Raw genomic sequence first — 25,299 nt, forward strand, 5'->3', positions numbered from 1 at the left:
TTCACAAAAGGCAGTCATTTAGAATTAATTGCATGTTATTCACCATTAGTTTGAGTAATCAGAATGATTCATGGAAGCAGCAGCCCTGTGAAAGCTTCACACATGGTTTTTCTACACAAAATATCATTGTAGAAATGTCCTGGGGGACGTTTTAGTGCTTGAGTTGTCTGCGTTCCATGCAAGATGGCACAGAATGTCTAGAACATCTTTGAGATAACAAACATTTCCAAGCTGGAAGATAAACCTTAACGGAAAGCAAAATATTTGTGCTCTGTGTGTGAGGGTTTGTGTGCATGCACATAAAGAACAGCAGGATTTAAATTATTGCTCTGACAAAAATAAAAGGGGGAGGGAAAGTCGTGAAGGATGTGTTAGGTGAGCTGTGATCTCCTTGAGCTACCAAGAAGAATCACCCAGTAGGGTGATCTCTTTATTAGGACCAACCAAGATGTTGCAAATCAGTGAGACAACTTCTGAGTTCTTCAGAATCCTCCATCAGGATTAATGTTAAGCATAACAGGAGATGAGAGTGAGAGCATACATCGCCATATGTGCTCCTTGAAGAGACAGGCAAAATGGAATTAGCCTGTGGCAGATATCATGCAATAAGCCTCTACCACAGGCTTCCTCAACCTCGGCCCTCCAGATGTTTTGAGACTACAATTCCCATCATCCCTGACCACTGGTCCTGCTACTTAGGGATCATGGGAGTTATAGGCCAAAAACATCTGGAGGGCCGAGGTTGAGGAAGCCTGCTCTACTGGGTGCCAACAATCCCCAGGACACACCCAGTCTGCTGGGACTGGAAGCAGACTCACGATCATCCATTTCCTGAATGTACAAAGTCCAACTGTCACTTGACTATGCCTCCATCTCCAAGTGAAATTCACTGGTTCTGTCCTTGGCCACAAAATGAACCTGTGCATTCCACCCAGAGCAATGGACAGCTCCAAACAACAGCCAGACCCCTCAGTAAAGACTCCATCTTTACTGCCTCCCACCTCATGGGTACTGCTATGTTTCAACATCCTTATGTTGGAGGGATGGTGGCAAGATTTCACAATACAGTGGTATCTCGGGTTAAGTACTTAATTTGTTCTGGAGGTCTGTTCTTAACCTGAAACAGCTCTTAACCTGAAGCACCACTTTAGTTAATGGGGCCTCCCGTTGTTGTTGCTGCTGCTGCTGCGCCACTGCTGCACGATTTCTGTTCTCATCCTGAAGCAAAGTTCTTAACCCGACGTATTATTTCTGGGTTAGTGGAGTCTGTAACCTGAAGCATATGTAACCCGAGGTACCACTGTATATATAAGCTCCCTGCTCCCACTGGTGGGAATTTGCAGAGTGGTAGTTTCACCACTGCAATGGTAATCCTTCTGCTTACAGGGTGAGTGAATCTGACACAGTCGCAATACAGCGGTAAGTTCAGCTCAGCTGGGAGATTTGGGCAGAGGGACACCTCTGCCTAACCCAACTCCGCCAACCCAGTGTAAGGGGGGGCAGGTGAGATTGCTCTTCCTGAGTTCTTTCAGACATTCTTGAGTCAGCTGAACACTGAGAACTCCTAGAATTGGTTTCATGGTTTCTACAAGTTATAAACAAGATCATGATGAAAAAAATTAAACTCCAAACCCCAGAGATATTTTGTATTTCAAAACTCATCTGCTTTTCATTTCTTTTGTTTGTAGTGCTTAGTAGATGTTCAGTCAGAGCTAAGAATCCTGAAAACCCAGTCCTCAGAGCTTTCAGCATCAAGGCCGAATTGCAAATTCTTTCCTTTCAAAGCATATTTGTGCAGCTTTACGACATTGTTTACATGTATATGCTGCCTTTTCTCCAAGGAGTTAGTTGTGGTCTATAGTTTATCCTCACAAGCCTGTGAGGTAGGTTAGGCTTTGAGACAGCGACTGGCCCACAGTTATCCAGTGAGCTGCAGGGCTAAGTGGAGATTTGAACCCTGGTCTACCAGATCCTAGTTTAACAATGTAACCAGGGCACCGCACTGGTTCCCTTCAACTATTTCCAGTGTATCCCAGTGACTGCTGGCATATTTCTATCCCAGCTGTTTTCAGTTTACCTGTGGTGTACTGCCTGGCTCAGCTGAGCGATCTAGAGCTACTTGCTACTCAGGCACACTTCTGCCTCTATCTGATTTTGTAGCATGCTGTGCTCTAGATTGCAAGACTTAGCCTATTTATACATTATGCAAGAGCTCCCATAGACTAAGACTGATGCTCACTATTTGGCAATGATTTTAAGCATACATCTTCCTGTGTCAGCATGCGCTCTTTCCATTTGTAGTATCTGTTGGGTTGGGTAGAACCATTTGTCTCAATTGTCAATAGACAAATTGTGACTTACTGTTAGTATCTGCTTGTACAAGAAGCAAAAAAAAAAAAGAAGATGATGATGATGAAATAGTGTAGGTCAATGTGGTCCATGAGGAGCAGACCTGCAAGCCTAGCCTCTCCTCCTTTGGTTCTCAGAAGGCATCTTTATTTCCAGGCTGACTCCCATAAACAGTTCTTCAACCTCCATAAGTGTGAATAGTGTTGTGAATAATTCGAGCATGGGGTGAATAGCAAAGACAAAAGAAAATAATTTTAGCTTTTACTAGCAGTTTTTGGAAAGGCAGCAATTGAAACTGTTATTGCAAATATATTATTAGAAGAAAGCTAATTTTAAAGCAGATTGAGCAATTAACCATAGGAGCAAATGAAAACAACAGAGAAAAACTAATTCAGCAAAACCTAATCTAGACTATTTCGCTACTCAAGCCAATATAAATAACTTGCCTACTGCTAGCCATGCCTTAGCAATATCTACGAAAGCAGTTCAGAAATTGCCACTGACATCATAATGGATCACATCTTGCTTGTGTTGAAACATCTTCACTAGTTTCCTGTTTGTTTCCAGAAGCAATTGAAAGTGCTAGTTTTAACAGATAAACCCTTACATGACACGGGTCTCTGGCTTATATGAAGAAGTGCTTTCCTCCATATTATTCTGTTATCATCTGCTGTCCCCAGAAAAAAAACTTACACTGAGGATAGGGATATATGTGCTGATGAAATGGCCCTGCATCACTCTGCAGACACTAGAGGCTGGCAGGGCTGAATGGGGAAACACCTCCACCCCCCACCATTTTTCAGCTTGGCAAAAAGGAAGTTTGGATTGCCTGAAACAGTGCTTTGTTCCCTTAGATCTGCAACTCCATGTTCTTAGCCATACACAATATGTAAAACAAAAGTAAGGGTCTTAAACAAGGATTGTACTCCTCACACTCTATCCTACGGATCTGATGTGGCTCCTGATTCAGCACTTTGGAGCAGCCCTGATTGGACCAGCAACCAAACCAACCGGAATCTGGGCCCCAAAGCAAATTGGAAGCCTTGCCTAGGCTTTCATTATTATTTCAATCAAACATTGGGGAGAAGGGGTAGATGCACACAGGCAACCATTACAGGGGGAAAGAGGAGGAAGGTCTAAGCCAGCCTGGGATTCCCCGGATCTTGAGTCAGTCTCCCACTGTCATTTAATGACACCAGGCCTAATCTGGGTCCAATAACGCCAGTTTCAGATTGGTGCTACGATTTGCCTGCTCCCTCGCCTTCCACCCAGGTTGCCATGAGCAGCAGGGCTGCAGGTAGGGCAATGGCACACACTCCATTAAGCTGGGCCACTTCCGAAGAGCTGGGATTTAAAGGCTTGAAAATTTTTGTCCTGTTAGATTTCTAACAGGAAACATTCACAAAAGCAGAATGCTTTCCATTAGTTTGATACTGTTTGTGTCCGCTATCAAATAAAGCAGTTATTTCTTGTTACTCTACTGAACAATCCCTACCATACACAATGCATATCTCAAACACATCACTTTTTGTGCTGGGAGAATTGTATAGATCACAGTTATGTTCAGAGATAACAAGAGAGGTTGGGGGGGGAGACCGAACAGCCATAAGAATGATATTCATGCAGACAGGAAGTTAAACTTGGATGTGTTTGCCATTTTTAAGATAGTTTCCATGGCTTTCCTTGGCTTTCCACAGCTATATTGGTTCCAGAACACAGAAATCAAATACTGCAAGGATTTTCTATTGGGGAAAAAAGAATTTTATTTCTTCCTCAGTTGATATTATCGAACTTTTCTTTTTTCTCAGATAAAGCTGCAAACAATCAACCTTGTTGTGCAGACATTGGGAAAGAGAAGTGATAAGGTACATTCCCATGAAAGAACTCTGACCTTCTGACATCAGTTCAACCTCAATACAGTTTGCATTTGTTTAATACTGAGGGCATGATAGCAAGAAAATCTATGATATTCACCATGGAAGCCTTTGTGAAAAGCTTCTGTATAGAAAAACATTGAGATCCAAGTAAGCCATACTCATAGAAGCATAGAGTTGGAAGGGACATATTGTCCAACCCCCTACAATTCGGAAATTGCAGGTAAAGAATCCTGATAGATGGTCATTCAGCTTCCAGTGAAGGAGAGTCTACCACGTTCTGAGGTGGTCCATTCCACTGTCAAACAGTTCTTACCATCAGAAAGTTCTTCCTAATGTTTAGTCAGAATCTTCTTTCTTGCAATTTGAATCACTTGGTTCAGCTCCTACTCTCTGCAGCAGCAGAAAACAAGGTAGCTCCATCTTCCATGTGACAGCCCTTCAGATACTTGAAGGATGCTTTCATATCACCTCTTCTCCAGGCTAAACATTCCCAACTCCCTCACATGTACATCAGAAGGCTTGGTTTCCAGACTTTTTATCTTCTCGGTCACCCTCTTCTGAACATGTTCAAACTTGTCAATATTCTTTTAAAACTGTGGTGCTCAGAACTGGACACACTACTCCAAGTGGAGTCTACGCAGAGTAGCTCCATTGATTTCAGTGCATCTTCTCTGAGTATTTACTTACTTCAATCTCATCTAAAGCATTTAGAAAATATTTTCTTCAAAATTACACGAACACTTTCCATCCAGTTCTGAAAGGTTCATAGTACAGTGTGGGGCATGGGGGTGTTGTATTATACACACAAAAATGGTATACTCTACAAAAAAACTGTAGACATTTTCAGTACTTCAAACACAAGTCCATAACAAAGAAAGTAAACACATACAGAAAAATAAATTTCACATAATGAACAACAAACTGCTTATAGTGTGCACATTACGAAGCTCCTCTGATTGTGGAAGTTTGTCTGCCAAAAGATTCTACAAGTTTCCAGCTCGTATGACTTGCACTGATGCAAGTGGAAAGCCCAGGTTGTGGCTTTATTGGAGTTTTAAGGATATGTTGTATTTTTATCTGCTTTGGAAGTTGTGCTGAACTGGTTTTATTGGACTATTGGTTTACTGTTTTATTGTATTGTAACCATCTCTCCCCCCCCCCCCCCGATCCTATACAACTGAGTGCCACAATTTTTCCCTCTGAAATCCTTAAGATACTTGGGAATAACAATGTGACGGCTGAGTTGCAGTAAGCTGCCTAATTAGAAGTTAATATATGTGCACTTCTTGAGAGATAGCTGAGGCATGCTGTTTGGCCACCTTCTTCTGCCCCCTTGAAGCAGTTTGCTTGCCCAGAGCTGCATGATAAAACAGTTGCTCCTTTGAAATAGTGTGTCATGTGAAGTTAACCCAGAGCATGACCATCCCCTTGGAGAAAAATGGAGCAGCTTGATTTGAGCATTCCAAATTAGATAGAGGTGCCTCTGGCACCAAGGAGACATTTGGCAACTGAAGATAACTCTAAGGCACAATTTATTTTCTGCTAGACACACAGAAAGGGGCAATTTGGAAGTGATGTAGAGAGGTTTTGTAGTGCTGTAGAAGGGCCAAAGAGCGACAGAATGCCATGGCTGTTCTCATTTTGCAGAGCTCACTTTGAGTATAAAGTAATATATTAGTTTCTTGCCTAACAGAAATAGATGCAATCTACATATCCAGTTACATCATCTCCTTGTTCTCAGAATGTTTCCCCTACATTTGGTCAAAGTCTCTTGATTTCCCATTTCGGGTAAGATTTGAAAGAGAATGCCAGCCTATTTACTCCTAAGAGAAGAGAGAGGTTTCTGAGGCCCTTCTGGGAGGTTTGGTGACCCTCAAGAAGTGATGTGTGTTTATGTTAATCCACAGCATTGGGCTTCCCAACCAGCACTGCCATTTCTATTAGCAGTATTTCTTCTTCACTTTATGAAAAATGAACTACTTGGTTTATTTTCTTAACACCGGGAGCTTTGACTCCATTAATTCCAGCATTGTTGTTTTCATATCACTGAAAGGAAAAGCTTGCCACTGATACTACTCTACCATGTTTCCTATGCTAGTAGTACAAGCTGTAATTACTTTCTCCTGTTCTAGTAAACAGGTTTCATTGACTTCTATAGGAGAAATTCTTCAGGGAATAAAAACCTAAGCATCATCCCAGAATTTCCCACAGGTACAGCAATGGATCTTCTTACAGCTAGGCTCAGGTTACCATCTATAATAGCTAGAGCTGACCTGATTTATTTGAGAGACTGGTTCAGACTAAATGACATGTAAGTTACTAGTCCTACTAAACTGTGCTGGATGGAATAATTAAGGCTCAGAGGTGAGGTAAAGGGGTGTTAAAAAAAAATTGGCAAGTTAAATGCTGCCAAAATGCTCCTTGGACTTAGACTGCCATTGTGCCCTGAGGGATTGTTTCTTTGGTTATGATGCACAGAAAGATTGTGCTATCATTAATCATCTGCACTTCTCCCAATGGGATGCTATGATCAAAAAAGATGTTAGTGGGGTACATTCATTTCAAACATTGACTTTCCCCCAGTTACACGGGCCTTTATAAAACTTAGATGCCAAGTAATGCCATCTGCTTATCTTGAAGAGAAGTATAAAGGCATCCCACAGCAGGACAGAAAATGTGCTTTTGGATGTAATCATATTGAAGATATAACTCACTTTTTTTATTATTCTGCCCACTATATGCTGACCCAAGGGAAATTCATTACCTAGCATTATTTTATAGTATTTGGATAAAACAGCTCAAGATGATGTGCCAGTTATTATTAGATAACCAGCTTTATATTACTTTATGTGACCAGCTAAGTTTTGCTAATGATTCTAACTTACTAACTGACCTGAGTTTTATGTGCAGTAAATACAGTGCATAGGTTTTCATTTTTGTATACTTTGCCAATGTACATGTCATTTTGCAAACTATTCATCAGTCCCGTGAATGGATGAGAGGTTTTCAAAGCTCTTTGGCTATATGCAGTAAAGTTTATTACAAGAACTAAAAGGGAAAATAAAAGAGCTTCAGATGAGAAGCTTGTTTAGATGGAAGCCAAGATCATACCCATACCCTTAAACAGTGGGATCACAAATGTCTCAGGTGCATTTTGACCCAAACTTCACAGTCTTTCCTACTGCAGCCTTGGAGAATGAGTGCTCCAAAGCCGGGTGGGGGAAACTGAATGGACCGTTACCTGGAGGGGCAAATGATTGGAAAGAAAGGCAGGCATACCACACTGGCAATCCAGTGTGATCAAGAGATGAATGCCAGGATTTCTTCTACCAGAAAGATAGGGATGCAAGGGAGGGGAGGAAGGGAGGAGGCACCTTCCAAGAGAACAAGGGTGGGGAACCTTTGGCCCTCCAAATGTTGCTGAACTACTGTACAACTCTATTCAGCTTTAACACGCATGGCCAATGATCCGATATGCTGGGTATTGTAGCTCTGCAACATCTGGGTGGCCTTTGTTTTCCCCACACCTCCTCTAGAAGCTGATCTACAAGGAATTGCATCCTTGTACAGTGGTACCTCGGGTTAAGTACTTAATTTGTTCCAGAGGTCCGTACTTAACCTGAAACTGTTCTTAACCTGAAGCACCACTTTAGCTAATGGGGCCTCCTGCCACCACCGCGCCGCCGAGGCCTGATTTCTGTTCTTATCCTGAAGCACTATTTCTAGGTTAGCGGAGTGTGTAACCTGAAGCGTATGTAACGCAAGGTACCACTGTACATTTGGGCAGAAGTCTTTACGAACCATAAAATGCCTATCTCAAGATGCCGATTTTCTGGGGTACATAATAAAATAAATGCATCTACTTGAGACTTCACTTAAAATCACTTTGAATAAAATAGTGGTTAATCAAAACTGACGTTTCCCTGTTCTCCCTCCACCTCCATTTTTAAAAGATTTATTATCACTGCATATTTGATCTTGCTGAACTTAGAGAACAAAAGATCCCTTACATAATACATTTTTCCAGCCTCTTAAAATGCTATTCAATTTATTTTCACAAGAGCTGACTATTGGAATGCAAATGTTCATTGATCAGCTATCCAGGCAAGAGGGAGTACCACTTACAGATGTTTCTTTTGAAGAACGAATCCCTTGTACATTAGGCTACCAATCGTCTCCCTCAGATCTTACATCTTTTGTGCCAATATCATGTCTTCAAGGTACTTCGCTGATTTCCCCCCTCCTGAATTTGCTGTGATAATCTTACAAATGATACCAATTTTGTATCATGGTTTGGTAGCATTTCCCTTAACACTGTACTCTTAAAATATACATTCAGTTGTAGCGAGCAATCCTGAATTGGAAATGGATTGGTCAAGTTGGCTCAATTTTAATTTAAGTGAATTTACAGTAGATTGCACAAAATATTAATAAGTCGTAACTACTAAAGGAGTGAATGCACGCATTTCTTTTCAAAGCTTTTCACTCTATTTCAAGGGCTTGGGGCAAGTAAAAGTACATTTTTATCCTGTTTTATCCTCATAACAACAGTGTGAAGGAGTATGAGCTGACAGTCAGTTAACCACTTCTGTGACATGTGAGTTGTGTTCCTTTAGTATTGCAAGTTTGTAACTCTAGTCATCTTCCGGTTTTCAGTCTGAACACACAAAAGGGCAAGTTTGAATGTGTGGCATAAGCTCCACCTTTCAATAATGCTACATGAACCAGGCACACAAGGCATACATGACAGGCCTTACCCAGACACAGCATTTCCAAAATGGGGAAAGGAAGCCTGGTCAGAGTTCTTGCCCCTTTCTTTGAAGCCCTTACATGAGCAAGTCAGACTTTTTTTTTTAGAATAAGGCTAATCATGTATTGGTCAGAGACTGTGCCTTGCATATGCAGCATCGCTGAGAGGGCGGGGTTTGCCCCACATGTTTCCAAGCGTCCCTTTTTGGTGGGGACAGGGGATTTCAGGGGGGTGGAGAGTCAATAAAAATGGTTGCTCCTCCCTTCCTCCAGCAGAGCATCCCATGAGTAAAGTCCCATCCATGGGTAGCTTGATCCAACCCATTGAGTCTTTGACAGTATTTCAGGAACTGACAGCTTATGAGACCCTGTATTTCAAGCCGGTCAAAATCAAAATGATCAAGGGATGACAGTAAGTAAGTCTTATTCAAATTTTGGGTGGATAAAGTCAAGCAAAATGCAGTGCTTGTCACCACTTGACTAACCATTGTTCAGGGATGGAGGACTAACATGGCATTTTCCCTTTTTACTTGGTTTAAGAAGGCTCCATTTATCAAAATATCTGAAAAAACATACTCGTTCTTTATGAGTTTCCAGGGGTAAAGACAAACCTACAGAATATGTAGCTACATGGTGGTCTTTCATTATTTATTTCACAAGAAAAATTTAGGTTTGGCAAGTTCCTGAAAAGTATGTTTTTATCTGGATTTGTTTGTATCCCATGACTTTTTATTAACCGCTCCATTGTGCTTCCATTGAATCATTATCTTATTCATTGTAGTATTATTTCTAGATTCCTGCAATAACCATTTTTCTGCTCTGCATCATTTTCTTTATTAACTTGTGGACCATATGATGTCAAACATGCAAGCCTTCTTTCTGTGACTCTCAAACACCTGTATTGCTATGTGTAACAAAATGAAATAACTTTTGAAAAATGCAAATTCAGAATGTGCTGCACAAAGTTTGTAGAGTGAATTTGGAAACTTTACCATATTTTGAATATTTCTGAATATTAATTTCAGCACTGCTCTGAGCTTCCTCTTAAGTTTTTTTAGGTCTAGAGAATGGAAAAGTACAGCAAGTGCTTTTGAATATATGTGTTCTTTATCACCACCAGAAGTTTCTATTTTCAACACACAGCTGACTTACGAATATCAAAAAATTCAAAGCAAAGATATGGAAGAGGCAGGATGTCACCAGAATTATGACAAGATCAAAGAAGTTACAGCCCACTATCGACCAGTTATTTGTCATCAGGTGGCACTTTGACAGCAGACTTATATTACAAAGCTATTTCTCTTCTCTATTCCACATAAACATCCCATTAACGTTTCTTACCATAGATATTTTATATATATATGTGCTCAAAAATGAACATAAATGGTGTTCTGAAAATCCATTTAGGAATCATAAGCAAGAATAAATCAGGCAATCAAAATCCAACCTTCACATGCAAAGAAATAAGACAAAATCTTTCTCAATAACTAGAGATGTTGCCATAAAAAATGTCATGTAATTGGGAAGAATGGTCTTGTAGAATGTCAAACGGGGGAGGACGCCCACAGTCTGTGGAAAGAAGGAAGGGCTTTTGTTTTTGTCTCGCTAAAGGGAATTTTGGTAGGGGCAGCCTTGTCCATCTTTGAGAGGTTGTCAGGGTGTTTGAAACTTTTACAAGATCAGTACTAGAAGATAAGCCTTGGCAAGATCATACCTAGGCTGCAATTCAAGCTCCAAGGCACAGGTGAAAGGACCAGGTCCAGAAACAGGAGGAAGCAGCAGATTACACTTAACCACATAGTAACTTGTTGGCATCTTGCAAACTCCATAGCCTTCTGGGTGTAATTTGCATTTCAGATATCCTTACTCCTTAACTGTGTAGCCCAAATGTCCTTTTAAGATCTTAACATGACATGACTTTCTCCTGCAGAAAATTGTGTGTGTGTGTGTGTGTGTGTGTGTGTGTCATGAGAAGTGGGCAGTTACTTAGAAAGTAATGCCAAAAAGCAAAAAGAGGATTTCTCCATTTCTATTGCCCAGCTGCCTCTCCAGCCTCATAGTCCACACTCCCACCCTCAGGCTGTTTTTAAAGTAATGTTGCACTACAACATGTTCTCATTTTGTATTTTTATATTGAGAACCTCCCTACTTCATCTTCGTATGAAGGGCAGAATACAAATTTAATCAACAACAACAACAACCTTTTGTAAGCAGTGCTAAACAGCTTTGAAGGGGAAGCAGACTGAACAATCTTTAGAGACTGGGCAAAGTCCTTAAAGACTGGAAAGTGTGTTACACCGATAAAATCACAAGACACTCTTTTTTTAGAGGACTTCTGAATGATGACCAGTCTTGTCAATATTCTTATGAGTTTCAAGTTCATGGTCTCCAATTTTCCAGAAAAAAACTCAAATAAAGGTCATACCACAAGGTAGAAAAATCATAATTCTATTGTGTCAGGGCCTTCTTAAAAGTTTGCCAGATTGGATCTCTTCAACTTACGTGATTTAAAAATCTTTGTATGGATAACTCCTTCAGGCACTTAACATTAAAAGTCAGCACAGAAATCCCCAAATGTGTTGCCTTGATAAAGCATGGAGCAAACAACCTTGGGCAGTTCATAGGACAAAATGTTATGGCAGATGTCAAACTACTTACTAGCTGTGCTTGACGTTACATAGCTTGTTAAAAGGCACAAGACTTTCTTTTGCCCTACAATATAAATTACGTATTAGAAAGATGCCCATGTACTAGAGGTTTATAGCTTAGCATACATAGTCTTCTGTTTGCTCAATATAACAGCGTGAAGCGAAACTGGCCTTCTGCCATTTCAATATCACTGGTCTCTTCCTCTTTGAATTTATTAGGAATTTATTCAGCTGGATTCTATTAATGGTTTATTATCATTAGTATTAGTATTATTACTTCTCAACCATACAACCTTCAGAAACAATGTATACAACCTTCAGAAACAATGGATATCAATAACTGATTGGTTCTCTGTGGAGAAAGAAGGCCCATGCATTTGGAAGTCTGAACTAGAGTGGGACCCATTTCAATGCCTTTTGTTAGCATCACATGTGCTTGTGCACATATTTATAGTAATACACCTGAATGTTGGAATCTTTAGCCTCTACCCTAGAGTCATGGTGTACCATGGCGGAAACTATATTTTCAGTAGACGGGATTATGAGACAAAACACTAGAGTTCAGAAAACTCAGATGTGTGGTTCATTACACAAATAGACATAGTGACTACGAAGATAATATTCAGGGGAAATTGGCACATTTTTTGGTAAATCTGGAGGAGGCAGGAGATGGAGAAGACCAGCAGAGAGGAAGTCAAACGAGTATATCAAAAAGTATTTGAATGAGGTGATTTATTTTAATGGTGGTATCGCATCATTCACTGTGCTAGATTCACACATACTCAGTAATGCAACCTGGAGCATGTAGCTTAATGAGTTGCATATTGCCAAATCAAAGCTTACCTACAGTCCCAGATAGGACACTTTCCTGTAAATCAATTTTAACACATCAGATGTTCACTGCATCCTGTCCCCTTTGTTCATGGAGGCAGAAACTATTTGCCAACTAGGCAGCATCCCAAAACGTGTCCACTCAACCATTTGAAGAACTGCACAGCCATTTGGAGCAGTGCTCATCATAATTAAATATTTAACTTGTTTGCACTCTTTTAATGAGAGGTTACGGAATTTTTTCCCGGCCTCAACTAATTGCTGGGGAAATCTGAGGTACATAAAATAACCAATACAAAGCAAACTGGCGTTGGAACAAATTGCTGGTTTGAGTTATAGTATTTATGCAGCAAAGATAAAACACACAGTTATGGACAGAATGGAAACAACGTGCCAAGTGAAACTGGGAACCAATTTAATCCTAAAGTGGTCCAGATTTTATCTACATGACTGTCACCAATGGTGGGCTATTTATCACCTCTGTTGAGGGGGACCATTGATATATTGACTTTCATGTGACAAATATCCTCTCTTCCTATGACTGCTACTGCTATATCACCATCAGGGTGTATGACATTACAGAGTGTAAGAGAACACATCCCTGCTCCAAGAAGGCTGCAGACTAAAATTTGACATGGAAAGCATAGGAAGGGAAGGCAGGGATAAATAGGAAAAATAATGTGTGATTGTTTCATGTGTGATTGTGTGTGTGTAAACCAGTGTAAAGACTATGGTGAATGTGCAGGTACTCACCATCTACCTTCAAAAATCATTCAGATTATAATACAGTCCCTTCTAACTGGCAGTTTCCATGCCATCTGCGCATATATATATATATATAGAGAGAGAGAGAGAGAGAGTAGAAGCTTAAATTCTTTTCTAGTGGCACTTTGGAACATACCTGCATGTTAGTTTCACTTCCCAAACAGCTGTCTGGCAGCTTCACCAAGCCTTTCAGATAGTGGCATAAACAATAAGGTCAGGTTGACCTGAAATGGGTAAGAAGCTATGTAATTACAAGCGGCACTGACCTTCACAGCTATTGGAGTTTTGTCCCCCAGACTTTTGCCAACATCATATCTGAAACAACACAGTGTCATTTATAAGATTATTTAAAAGGCTGATTCCTCCCCAACAAAAAAGGTGTGAGGTCAAATGCAACAGGCTTAGTAACTTAAGACCCTATCAACATCCACCTGCCTGACCACATCTAGGATTGTTAGATTGTGCAATTTGGGTTTCAAATGCCATAATGTTGTAATTTCATAATAATGTTCTATTAAGTCTAACAAATGGTTGAAACCACTAAAAATCCTGATTTATTTTGCTCACCTACTCCTACCCAACTTTACAACCTAATGCACATAATCCTCCACAAGCAAATAGCTGAGATTTGATAAAATAGGGTATCCATGTCCAGCAGAATCCCAATGGCTAAATTGGTGTCTGGGGGGAATTTTGAAAAATTGGCAAAATGTCTGTGTTTTTGCCAACAGAAACAAGAAATATGTGTTTAAGTATCACTCTTTGCCTTTTTTTGGGTGAATTCTGAAAAGGTTTATTTCCCACAAAAATCTCAAGAACTTTGATGCCAATAGGGTTGCCATATTTCAATTTTCTTGAAATATGGCAGCCCTATAATAAAATAAATTCAAAAAATACTGATTTCCCACACGGTCTCACCAGAGGGGAAATTATGCCCAGAACCCAAATACAGCATATAATAATGGTGGTGTTAGGGACGCAGGTGGCGCTGTGGGTTAAACCACAGAGCCTAGGACTTGCTGATTGAAAGGTTGGCGGTTCGAATCCCCGCGGTAGGGTGAGCTCCCGTCGTTCGGTCCCAGCTCCTGCCCACCTAGCAGCTCGAAAGCACGTCAAAGTGCAAGTAGATAAATAGGGACCGCTTTATAGCGGGAAGGTAAATGGCGTTTCCGTGTGCGGCGCTGGTGCAGGCTTGCCAGAGCAGCTTCGTCACGCTGGCCACGTGACCCGGAAGTGTCTTCGGACAGCACCGGCTCCCGGCCTCTTGAGCGAGATGAGCGTGCAACCCTAGAGTCGGTCACGACTGGCCCTGACGGGCAGGGGTACCTTTACCTTTTTAATGGTCGTGTTAACAATAATATTTCTGTACCACTTTTAAAGCAGTTTACAAAAATAAACCCATTTAAAACAGATAAACCAAATCACAGATAATAGGACAGGAGGGCATAGTGGGGCCTATATAAGGGAAGATGGTCCTTCAGGTGCAAATGTCAACAGTGACCATCTTAAACTTATTCATATCCATTTTACAACTTAATGAGCTTCTTTGATCCCACAGTTGCTTTGGATAGATTCTTCAAAAAAAATCTTCAGGAATCATTGTAAACATAAGGGGTGAAATTCAGTGTTGCACCATCTTGATGATTCGTTCAGGACAAGCTTTTAAGCTTCCCAGGTGGAACAATTCCCTGTCTTCTCCCCCCTCGTGCTGCTATGGAGGTTCTCACAACCCCCCTCCCCAGAGTCAATTTCAGGGAAAATCTGTGCAAGGCCTCTTTAGTTGGCTCCTGCCCCTGGAATGCCCAAAGTGTACTAATAGAGCTGGATGGTGATGAGCCACAGTGCATAATGGTTTACTACAGGACTGATAGAAAGAAAATGAAACATGGGATTTTGCTATCTCATTTGCATTTAAACTTGTAGCTTCCAGAGTCTAGAAGTTTGAAAAGCCCCCTCCTCCTTTCTTAAGTTTTTTAACTGTGTAGAACATTTTTACAAGGTGCACCTTTCTGATGCCTCATTAACATAGCCACTGTAAACACAATGGTACAGTTGATGTGAACCACATCAACACAATTTCCAGATCCTGCCATTATTCATTTCTCCTGTCGGGAACACTATTTTAAACCTTTCTCCTCCTATGGAGATGCCAAACCGGCAAAGTCTCTTAAAAAAGAAGAAAGAATGTCACACAGCTTTTACATCTGCTTAAAGCTAACTGAAGGGTGATGCATATAAACACCTCATTTAGAGAGAACACCGGCATAAAAAGTTGACAGGCGAGAAAAAGCAATTGAAAAGATTAATTCGCTAGGATGTGGGTGCTGAGATAAGCTCCTGAGATGCAGCATCTTGTTTTCAATGATGTCTCCAAATGTGGCTATGGTCCTAAGAACATTTAATTACGGTATGTTTAAAGCAGCGAAAGAAAGAGCTGCAGTGTTTAAAATGATAGCATAGCTAGGACTTTGCACACAAGCCCAGAGCTTCCATCTTTAAACAAAAGATATTTATCTTTAAACAAATTTGGTTGGTGTTAGATGTTATGGGAAACACAGAGTTCTCCCAAAAATGTATTATTATTTATAACTTATTATTTTCCTATAATGATATACCACTTTTCTTCTAGCATGGAACTCAAGGTGACATCATCTGGTTCCCACAAAGTCTCCCATGCAGGTATTAACCAGTTCCAAACCTACTTAGCTTCACCAAGGTGGTGGTATCTGCTGCTTTCTGACCATACCTGGGACCCACCCTAATGGAAGCATATTGTGTCAACTTCTTCACCACTAAGTTGTAACCACACTTGTCCCATGTCATGAGGAGTGTCCATATAACCTGCCTCACCTGTTCTGTGAATGGGTGCTGGGCAAGGGAGTCCATTTGAGCATCCCCATGACATGTCATTATACATAATGGTACATCTGTTCTCCCAGCCTCCCAGGTGTTCCAGCTGTTAGTGCTAGTATTACTACTACCCATATTGTTGTGTCATAGAATCATAGATCCATAGTCATAACTGGTGACTCAGTCTTCAAGGTTTCACATGAGACTTCACTGATTTTGGTGCAAGAGACTAACACAATCACACCTCTAGAAATCAGTCTGGGTTTTTTTTTTTACTTTGCCAGTACCAATATATATCAATGTGACTCAGTGTGTCTGCAATTTCAGTCTTCTTCATTTTAGTTAGCTTGCATGTCTTTCAAAATGTTCTACTCTAGACTTCCATGTAATCCATTACCAAGGTAGGCTTTCTAATTGTTATGTCTAACAACAACCATCCATGATAGCCTGGATATTACTAAGGAGGAAAAATAAAAGGGATTCAACAGCTCCATCCATTTGTATAGGGGTGTTGCATAAATTTCAGGAACAGAGAAACTTCTTCCAGGAACTAATATTAGAAAGAAAGATGATTCAACAAAGACATTGAAAATAACATTTAGACAGAAATGCACTAAGACAAGTTAATTCTTATCATCTAATAATGACACCTTAAACCTTCCTAAGCGATATCAGAAAACAATTCCTGTGTGCACCCAAAGGTGAATTTACAGATCACATGAACAATTGTGTTATTTACAGCTAACCGTTGATAACACAAATCTATTAAACCAGTAGCATCAATGATTGCAAATTAATACATTCCCACAATTTTCCAAGTGAAGGGCATTGGGGGGGGATTCTGGAAGCAGTTAACACAGATATGAGCAGTAAACTTTTGCTAAATTCCACTGTGTCGTGAAAGATCACATAAAATGAGAAAATGAACAGGTAAGGAAATGTTATGAAGGTAGAATGAAGTGTAGCCTGGAACACATACCTTCCAAGTGCCCTGGAAAAAACAGGACATTCCATTTTGTCATGTGAGACCTCTGAACATTTTGGGTGCCATGCTCTCACACTGTGCTCTCCCCCCAAGTGCTTTCTTCAGGGCTGTGATCTCGTGTGGCAAATATATCCCACACTTTTTTTTCCTTTGGACAAGAGTGAGGTGCAGGTCACGTGACTTGCTAGGGAACATGTCCTGGTTCTGGGTTGGAAAAAGTTGGATGGTATGTTAATGCAACCAATGACATTCTAGACTAATACGGAGGATTCCACATGCAGAAAAGTGATAGGCCTTCAATCCTAATATTTTAATCCTGAAATATTAGTGACACTGATATATGCATGGGGAGAAAGTTGCCACAGCTTGACTTTAGAATCCTAGCAATTAAAATATACCTCAGTTTGACAGGAGTTAGACTTCCTGGTAATATCATAAATATGCAGGAAAGCAGGTGTGATTGAATGCTTTCATGTCAGGAAATAGGGTCCAGATGATCCAACATAGAGGCATTTAGAGAACATTGTTGTGTTCATTCACAGCAAGATCAATAGATATTGGACAAAGACTGTTTCTTCCTGAGGCGTCAGAGTTACGGTAATCAACATTGTAATCTGCAAATGCTCCATATATATTGAATTCACGCATACCAAAATCTGACCAGACCCATTTCAAGGGTAACAAAAAGCACTAATTAAAGACTATGAGGCATAAAGAACCAGAATTACTCCCCCACCCCACCCCACTCCCCTCTCTGAGCAGGAGGGAGGAATTCTTCTGAAAAGTAGAAAGAACTTGATCTCATTGCCAGGCCAAAGTGTCTGTACACAAAACTCAATTTCATGTTGGATAAGAATCCTTATTTTTCTGGTCACGATTATACATTCTCAGCAAGTAATTTAATTCTTTGTTTTGTGTTGCTGCTGTTTGTTTAATTCTGAAACTTCTTTGGGATCAGATAATGAAAAGCAGGATCCTCTAATAAATAAAAGCATTAATTATATCTAAGCACTCATTCCCTCACATGCTGAGATGGTGAAAGGATTCTTTATCCTCCTCCCCTCCCCTTCCCTACCAAACAGAAAGGGACTTTGGATAGGTACTCTCTTCATTTGCCATCTCAGGCTCTCTGGAACACTGAGACAGTACTTTTAAAGTGCTCGCTTTGGCAGCACGTATACTAAAAGATAGTACTTTTTAAATCACTACATGAAGACACAATAATTGTTCCAGTGACTTTGACAAGAGCTTTTCCCATACGCACTTCAACTGCTCTTCCGTACATGAAAAGTATGAAAATGGGAGTGAACTGCTGAGCAGTTCGGGGGGGGAGGATTGAGGGCTGTACTTAGGACTGCATGGGAAACCTGTGGGGTCTGGATTGAGGCCCCTTGGCATTAGTTTCCTATTCCCACTCTGTGGACAACTGCAAAGGGAATTAAGAATTATTACAACAAAACCACATCCCATTATCTTCCCATCACAGCAAATGATGTGGCATGTTCAAGAGCTTGTTACTGTAATTGTGTGATTCGTTTTGCAGTCTGGAAAATCCATCATGGCCACATTATCAAGAGACATTTAGAGAGAACTCTTCCCGGACTGCCAGCTCTTTGGATGGTGCACAATGAATTACATTTAAAAGCAGACAGTCCAGTCACAACGAATGTAATAAAAACAGTATCTTGGCTGCTGAGAAGAAACGTTTAATTGGGTAGGAATGACCCAGGCAAGAAAAACACACGTGCAGGAAGTAGATCAAGTTCTAGTTGGTATGTTAACTGAACAGCATAGGAGCTATCAGGGTATGGTTACTTCCTATATCATACCAGTAACTTCCCACTCTAGACTCACTCTAAGTCAAAGGCTAGCGATGCAATGGGAAGTAACCACAAGGGATGTGCACTGACCGCAAGGTTCAGTTCAGTCTCTGATCCAGTGATTTGGAAAACAGTCTGGGTTGTGAGGCCAAATCAGTTTTGGGGAAACAAAGCAACGTGTGCACACAGGCACACACACACCTCATTTACTATGGTAAAATAAAAAAACAGCTCCCTCCCCCTTTTGACAAACTGGATGAAGTTTATAGGCATGGTAATCCCTCTAGAGTGGATAAAGTGACAAACTGGTCCAGGAGTTTCTGTACTGGACACCTTTAACATTTTGGAAGGGGAGGAGGAGATCCTAAGGGGACCCATTGTGTAACATATCAAAAGGATAGCTACAGTGGCTTTCCTGCAAGAGAAGATAGAGCTTCAACTGGCATACCAGACTAAGCTGGTGAAAAGCACTCCTTTTTACCTATGGCACTGGGAGTCAGAAGGAACTGTTCCTCAGTGGTAGAGCACATAAGTTTGTGCTCCTTCCTTCAGCCTAGTCATTCAGGTACTCAGTTTACATTATCTCAATTCTTTTTGAAGGATTGTGTAAAGTGAGTAGCTACTCAGATTTCAGTATGGCATGCCACCTACATTGGAAGACATCTGGAGAGCAGGCACACCAGTCAGCTAATGCATGAACCAGGGCTTGGTGGTTAACTTTCATGGATTTATCCAGCCTCTGATACCACGATATTATGGAGGATGGGTAACTCAGTGACATGCAAGAGTACAAAATAATGCAGCACGTAAATTTATCTGCTAATTCAGGATAGGTATAATAAGATAAGCTTATTTGTTTGTTTTGCTCTCATCAAGTATGTTGAGGCCAAGTGCCTGCAGGGGGATCTTGATACCGAGATTTATTCTAAGGCAAGAAGATGGGAGAAAATAAAGGCATAAACAACACTTAATTATTCAGGCATTGTGATTGCTCAATCTCCTGCATTCATAAAAATGGCAAGCATAATGGTTACTGCTCCTCTTTCGTTTGGAATGCACCTTCAGTAAACATTGTCTTGCTTAATGAAATTTATATGCCGGGTAGGAATATTATAAATCAAAGATGTTCAAGGCAAGTAGCGTTTCCTACAACAAGCCTATTTAACATTTTGATGAAAGAATGACTGCAGCGAGTGCCTATCTGCGATAAAAGATAATTCATTCTGCTTTGCTTGAAGTATGGGGAAGTCTTTCCAAAGAATATTAGTGCACCGGATTTTCCTGATTCTCAGCTTTGGTAATTCATTTTTATGAACTTCTCAGAGACATTATAACGTATATCTCCACTTGGGTGATTGTGTTCATTTCCATACACATATAAAGCAATCCCTACCAAAGTCCCATCTAGTCAAGAACTCTGTTTACACAATGGCTAACCAGATGCCAATGGAAAGTCCACAAGCACAACATGAGGACAAAATCACCCTCCAGACAGTAATACCCAATTTGTGCACTCGAGACAGAAGAATCATTCATCCATTTCTGGAGTAGCGTGACTGCTGCTTCACCACAGCTTCGGCCGATGCTTCAAAGTGTTGTTTTCTTGTTTTAGCAAGGAGGAGTTTGCATCAAAAACTGATAAAATAAAGGAAAATAATTTTCATTTTAGCAGCACCTTGGAAAGTGCTTTGAAGTCCCATCTCTGGGACTTCAAAACACCTTGAACCTGACGTCCTTATGAAATCAGGAGATTGTCTGGTGGCTGGCCCCACCCACTTGTCAAAATTGACCTTCAGTGCCATTCCTGCCTCCAGCCAAATGGTTCCCCAAGCCTGCTCAATAACTTCACCACAAAAATGATGTAAAATCCCACATGCCAGGATCTTGTACTATGTGAAGCACCTTTCAGAGTCATCAGGACTATTTCTATGTACATGATGCCAACTGTTTGGTATCAAAGTTGAAGTTGTACAATAAGGGCTAACTCAATGTGGTGCTAAGCAGATTGTCTGTTCAGCACCAGGATTTCTCCTTGCACAATAGAATGATCTCTTCTTCTTCTGCACACCTCCTAAATCCAGTGGCGTAGCGTAGGGGGTGCAGGTGGGGCCGGCCGCACCAGGCGCAACATCTGGGGCTTAGGGTTAGGGGGCGCAAATCCACAGGTTAGGGGGCGCAAATCCACGGGTTAGGGGGCTCAAATTACTTGCCTTGCCCCGGGTGCTGACAACCCACGCTACGCCACTGCCTAAATCCGTTATCAGATTCCCCCAACCAGAGCAGATTTGGGGTTGGCATGGGGCACATGCAAGGGAAGGAGAAGGGGTAGAAATTCCCCTGCACTAACAATCCTTGCAAAACGAATACTCTCCTAAGTGCAGGCATTTAAATATACGAAGGACAGTCTAGTCTGAAAATCATATAAACTACATTCCACATAGGATAGCAGTTTATTTTGTAACCGCACACACACACACAAATACTTTAAAGCTTTTGATCAGCTGTAGAGTTGACATGTCAATTAAGAAGGCTCCTATGTTACTAAAAAAATGCAAGCAGCGTGTTACAGTTGCTTTTGATCTATGAAAAATTTGGGAATTATCCTAGAAGATATCATTACCATGCAGTCTGGCAAGCAATTGTAAGGGGTGGCCTTTGATACTTACTGACGTGGTGAGCTGCTTTGAACTTGACAGTTGTTAGCTGAGCACATAGTCCATATGCCTCAAGTTTTCAATTCCTCTAAAACAGCACCTGGTTGAAAATAAAAATGCTTCCACCCCCACTGGAAGTGTGCGCACATTTTTTGAACACTCACGTGGTGAATTTATTTATTTGTAGAGTGCCTTGCCCAAGAACTGACCCCATGAAAACTCCAAACAGAACTTTAGTTTTAAAAGTGACTGGAGATTTGGCTTGAGAACATTTTAAAATGAATTCAAAGAGGGAAATGCAGCATGCTTGAACTGGAGACCACTTTCCTTTTGACTACTTTCCCACCAAGACTCTCTTTCAATTCCCCCAAGTATCTGTGTGGGCAGCTTTCAATTAGGAAACACTGGATAACGTTTGGGTGCTTAGAACAAACATGTGTGAGGCCTAGATCATAGAGTAAGGCTTTGTTTTTATCTGGCTATTTATTAAAGCAATCTCTCCCCCCCCCCCCCGCTCTTTGTTTTTTAAGCTGGATATGGTTTATGGTTATCCCCCAAGGATGCGATAAGGAAATATGCAATAAGCACTCGGCTTTACACCTCATTAGCAGTAGATTTGGGGATCTGTCTGCAAATGTGTTGCTGCTAGGACTGGTTGCTGGCACGCCATGAGGAATGAGCTTGCTTATTAAATTTTGGAATACTGAAAAGGTCACAGTTGTACTGCACCAGCTAATATTTCATAAAAACTATTAGATAGGCATGCACTCACGGCAAGAGGGGTAAAGCAGGAACAAATTAACAGAGGAGGCTAAACGTTGGCAACAAATGTTCTAGTGCATTATTTTCTTGATCCTGTTTTAGCATTACCAGTGTTAATTTCAATGTCCCTACACAAAAGATGTGACCTTTCAGATGTTGCTCAGTTGCCATAAACCTAGCCAGGATAGACAGGGGTTATGGGAGTTAGTAATCCCTCAATAACTGGAGGGTCCTGGGTTCTTCATTTTCCTGATGCAGACCATTGTAAACTGTATTATAACATGTACACTACCACATTGTGGTCCTTTAATGCTGTTCAGGGGATGCTCTGTTTGTAATCTTTCCAAAGGGATATAACACTGTGGTGGTCCCTGAAATAAAAAGATAAACATTTGGTGGACTGTTTTTCTGTTAACATCCCAAAATGCCTATCCTAGAAAAGGTAAAGTGGATGTAGACACAGACAATTTATCACTAGTGGCTGCTCTTTGGGGCACTTGGAAGAGAAGGAAAAGAAAAATCTCAAAAAGCAGCAGCTTCTTCCCACCTGCATCCTGTCGCCTCCACTACTGCCACCCTCCCTATCCTCATTAACCCACAGTAGATAGCTCAGTTTGCATCACCAAGCTTTATGAGTTCAGATCAATTCATGACATACATGCTACAAATGGTCCCTCAATGTTTGCTTGCCTGCTTGCCTTGCCAGTTTAGATGGAGATCCTATTTCACCTCCCCTTCTGGAGCCAAAGCCAATTGGACAAGTTCCCCTCATACTGTACGGAAGGGAACTGGAAAGAAAGACTCAACTGGAGATGAAGAACAAGGACTTACACCAGGTTGCATTAAGTACGTGCAGGGGTCGAGCTGGGTTCATCAGAGAAGGATACTACAATCACCCCTTGGTGCCAACTCTTTAAAATTTAGGTTTCCTGCAGCTAGGAATGAGAAACAGGATTCTCTGCCTCTGGTTGCAACTCCTATCTTTCAGTCTGGAGCAACTCCACACATCTGCACTACTCTCTGTTCTTTCCATTTCATGCATAAGCTCCCAATACTCGTTTGCAGCAGCTGTAACAATGACAGCTGGGAAAATTTTACCTATCCACCCGCTACTGCTGTCTCTGAAAATGATAGCTGTCTAATGCACAAAAGAAAGGAGAACAAGGGGTGTGGATGTGGGTGTGGGTGTATGCGTACATCTATTCATTAGGGCATAAGCACACAAGATGAGCCCTGTTGGATCAGATCAAAGGAATACCTAGTCCAGCATCATGATTCTCACTGTGGTCAACCAAATGCCTACAGGAAGACCACAAGAATCAATAACCTTCTCCTGCTATCATTCTCAATCAATTCAGGAGCATATTGTCTCTGAATCAGGGCATATCATGACTGGGAAATACAATCTACTTTAATCTGAAAAGAGAACACACCAGGCAAGACTGAAACAAACCAGGAAGTCATGCCTCCTCCGCCTTCTCAGTTTCAATTTATTGGAAAGGCCAAAGCTGTTCTGGTGAAAGAAATGGTGATGGACTGGAAGGGCAGGTAATACTGAAAGGCAGGACCACCAATCATGTCACCATCTATTTGCCTGCAGCAGAAGTGACAATAGCCTGTGGTGAGTACACACCTGAAAAGGAATTGCTGTAATTGTGTCAAAAGCTAAATTAATCAATACTTTATAAAAGCACCAGAGAAACAGGTAAGGACAAGCGATGTGTTGTTTCTTAATAAATCAGTGAATACATGGTATAAGTACCAGACTAAAAGGAAAACCTGGGCAGGAGACCTATTCTTCTTTAGTAGCTTTAAACTGAAAGTTAATGTGAAATTCTTGAAAATACTTTGCATTCAATATTAAAAGGCACATCAATTTCCTGTCCAGCCCTGCTGAGCTCTAGAGATGTTTGAAGCATCCTGTCATGATTGATAGGCATCATTTTTCACAGTGGATGTTGGAAGCTTCTTTTCGAGGCACAGCATGCTATCTTAGCATGCAGTAAACAAATGCTTGTTGTGTCTGTATGATACACTTGCAGCAGCAGTCTCTTGAAGCATTGTCGTTCCTCCCCCACCACAAGCTTGCAAATCCTCTGCTAGGATTATTAGTGCAATCAGCTCCAGTTCAATAATTCAAATAAGCCACTCAACTGTCATTCTGAGAAAGCCTTTCAAGCATGCACCAAGCAGACAATATTGGGAGGGAGGGAGAGGGACGGGGAGACTTGATCTGAAGTATTTGGTGCTGTCATCCAATATCCCAGGTTGCTGAAAAGCCTCCAAGAGCATTGCAAACCTTAAAGTTTCTCCTAGCTCTATTCCTCTACTCACTAGATTCATATATTTTGCCACACACTGAGGTTCCAAAGGACACACCACTCTGCTTAACACACCTTGCCCTCACAACAACAAATCTTCACAAATCCTGCCTCAATTAATATGGTGATGGCTACAGGTTCTCCTTAGAAATCACTGCCCATTCATCAAAAGCCTTTCATGGGTGAATTCATTGCTGGTAATATGCTAGAATTCTCCAGGGTTTTTCACTCTGGGAAATAGTAATGTCTACTCCAGTCAGGAGGCCAAGTCTCTTGAAGTCTTTCAGCTTTTATAACAGTTTGTTTACAAGATCAAATATCGAACACCACAAGTTCTAGGGGTTACATTCTGTTTGGTGATGGGCAGAGCAATTCAAACTCCTGATCCACCACGCTGGAGGAGATATGACTGAAGCGAAGAGATCACTCCCATTCAGCCTTGCCCAGCTCCAACAGCTTCTCCTGGCATTGGAGCTCTAGCATTGACAGGGAATGCCCCAGTAGCAAGGAGTGCCTAACTTTGCCTGTCCAAATGGAAGACAGCCAGAAAATAATCCCAGAAGAAATGCCAGTGGTGGTAACTTCCAGAACCACATAAACACATCCCCGCCAAATGGGCAGTTTTGTGGATGGTAAAGGAGTTGGGCCAGTACAGGATCTGCTGTTGTCATGTTAGAGTAACAGGCTC

The 25,299-nt window shown here is 41.1% G+C and overlaps 1 protein-coding gene across 1 annotated transcript in view; it reads right to left on the bottom strand.

The window, feature by feature from the left end:
- LOC310707853 (uncharacterized protein) overlaps window positions 1–16,167 on the bottom strand; it is a gene marked incomplete at its 3' end in the record, with an annotated part of 56,379 nt that extends 40,212 nt beyond the window's left edge. The window contains exons 1-2 of the mRNA XM_083505312.1: window positions 16,070–16,167; window positions 13,486–13,534 (exon numbers count right to left, since the gene is read on the bottom strand). Of these exons, the coding sequence (XP_083361438.1) occupies window positions 13,486–13,534; window positions 16,070–16,119 (99 nt within the window). The 5' untranslated portion in view covers window positions 16,120–16,167. The remainder of the gene's footprint in view (window positions 1–13,485; window positions 13,535–16,069) is intronic.
- Between the last annotated feature and the right edge of the window lie 9,132 nt (window positions 16,168–25,299).

The sequence above is a fragment of the Podarcis liolepis genome (assembly GCF_965112155.1).
Source record: "Podarcis liolepis genome assembly, chromosome: 5".
NCBI lineage: Eukaryota > Metazoa > Chordata > Lepidosauria > Squamata > Lacertidae > Podarcis > Podarcis liolepis.